Source organism: Seriola lalandi, unplaced genomic scaffold, assembly GCF_002814215.2.
Source record: "Seriola lalandi dorsalis isolate HSWRI2012SDOR001 ecotype SW California unplaced genomic scaffold, Sedor1 jcf7180001974832, whole genome shotgun sequence".
Taxonomy (NCBI): Eukaryota; Metazoa; Chordata; class Actinopteri; order Carangiformes; family Carangidae; genus Seriola; species Seriola lalandi.
The window spans coordinates 1-2,199 of record NW_019445498.1 but is presented as its reverse complement, the minus strand read 5'-3'; the positions used below and the strand labels follow the sequence as shown (position 1 = coordinate 2,199).

Here is a 2,199-nt window from a genome sequence, read left to right as displayed (position 1 = left end):
CAGCAGTTTTTCTGTTTTCTGTTTGTGTTCACAATATGTTAATTACGCTCTCGCCCTTTCTTGAAACAGAACCGCCGTCCCACACTGAGAATGGCCTGTCCACTGACGATTCCACAAAGGATCCCGCTCCCAGCACCCGCTCCATTCACACCGCATCAGACTACAGGGCAACAAAGAAGGAGCGGCCATATTATCCTGGACACACACACACACCGCCACCCCTACGACGCGTCAGCTCCAACCCGGCTGAACTTGGTCCAATGTGTACACACAGACGAGTGGAGGGTAGGATTAAATACACACACACATACACACTCAGTCACCAGGGTAGAATGGGGCATGTGACATGGGCGTGTGTTGAGAGCTGCTGTATGGGGCCAAATGTGAGTGTGACTGAATGAAACATGCAAAGAAGTCTCCATAATGTTCTGGTTAGCCGGCAAGGAGAAAATACGAACCAGAAATTCTGCCTTGAACACTGATAAAATGCAGAGTTCCTGTGGGGGTCACCATGGCGGCAGTGAGTTTCTAGGTAAACTGCAGAAAGCAACAGGGCCTCGTGGTAAATGATGATGACAACGCACAGTGTTGTAGCTGAACCAGATTCAACTTTTTTTTTCTCCACACGACACAGTGTCATTTTGGAGGACGGCCTAAATTTCACAAATTTCAAACATTTGTGACCCATGGTCTTATTAACACCCGACTGTAAGACTGATAAATAAAATCAGTCTTTGATAAAGGTATTAGGTATGAGTTTGATTGGACTTTCCTTTCTCTTGCCCTCCCACCCTGAAACAGCTAGCTCAACAACAGGCCCAGATCACTTGAAACAGGACAAGGAAGGTTCAGGGAATGATGCTTCTTCCTGGTCAGTTGACGATGTCATACGGTTTGTCCAAGAGGCTGATCCCCAAACTCTCGGCCCACACGTCGAACTGTTCAGAAAACATGTGAGTATTTCATTTATATGAGTTTTCTTCTTCGTTTTGTTTAATGGTCAGCTACACTGGTTTTCACCCATTGTGTTGTATCAAGCAGTAGCTTGGTTAAATAACCTCTTCCTGAGCTTTTACCCTTTATACTCAAGGAAAATCAGACTCTAATTCCCACCATTCAACACCTTAATCAAGTCATGTCATTTTGATGGAAATACAGTGAGAGGAAGTGCTCATGATGAGTTCCCCTGCTGACAGCGTGCTCCTTTCTTTACAGGAGATCGACGGCAAGGCTCTGATGCTGCTGCGCAGCGACGTCATCATGAAGTACATGGGACTGAAGCTTGGCCCGGCGCTCAAACTCTGTCATCACATCGAGAAGCTGAAACAGACCAAACAATAGAGGATAAAGACGCTCTTTTCTCACTGGCAACCAAACACATACAAACTCGTGTTATTCTACAGGGATGTAGGTGCAGTGTAAATCCACCTTAGCCGGTGTCGTAGCCACCACAGAGGACAACGAGCTTGTGTCCTCTGTACTTTGAGTGAATTTGGGGATTTTATCTACCTGCAGGGAGTTGCAAACGTAACTTAAACACATGGTGGGTATTTTATAAGCTGATTTGAATACTTTAAGGCCGACAAATAGATACATCGATAAAGATTTCAGCATTTTCCTCAGAGTTTGACAGTGTGGAGAAAGCAGAAGCCTTTGAAACAGCATTTAGACCTCAGATCTTGGGAAAGAAATTCTGCATTAAGTATAAACCATGAATTTAAAAAATAAGAGATGAGAAAAGTATTTGCAACAGCCCTGAGCTGGACACTTTTATTTTTAATTAACAGACCACAGTTTCCTTTTACATAAAAACAGAAACACAGTACATGAATTCATAATTTCCATATGTCTAAGTAGCATCAGATATCTGAGCAGATGATTTTTGTTCATGTTAGTATTCTTTTTTTTTTTGCCTTATTATGAACTGGAGGCCATAATTTATCATTTAAGTTACCTCTACATTGCCAGTTTTAAAACACACAAATACACTGTAGGTTTTGTCTCCTCAGATGTTTGGCTGTTAAGTATTTTTTCCCTGGTCAGAATTTCAGGATGCTCTGCACTCATGTTCGGGAAAGTTAGTTCAGGTACTGGCAGTGAACGTCTCACTGCGTCGTTTCTAACAATGCAATAAAAGTTTCTGAATGACTGCGTCTGTTACAGGCTGTCAAATACAAGCCAGTGAATGTATGCAGTCGT

General features: G+C 43.0%; 1 protein-coding gene across 1 annotated transcript; it reads left to right on the top strand.

Moving 5' to 3' along the window:
* The first annotated feature begins 17 nt into the window (after positions 1-17).
* Positions 18-2,193, top strand: LOC111654680 (sex comb on midleg-like protein 4). The gene is made up of 3 exons (XM_023405792.2): positions 18-285; positions 802-953; positions 1,216-2,193. The coding sequence occupies exons 1-3, from the start codon at positions 36-38 to the stop codon at positions 1,339-1,341; spliced, it is 528 nt and encodes a 175-aa protein (XP_023261560.1). The 5' UTR covers positions 18-35; the 3' UTR covers positions 1,342-2,193.
* Positions 2,194-2,199: the final 6 nt, after the last annotated feature.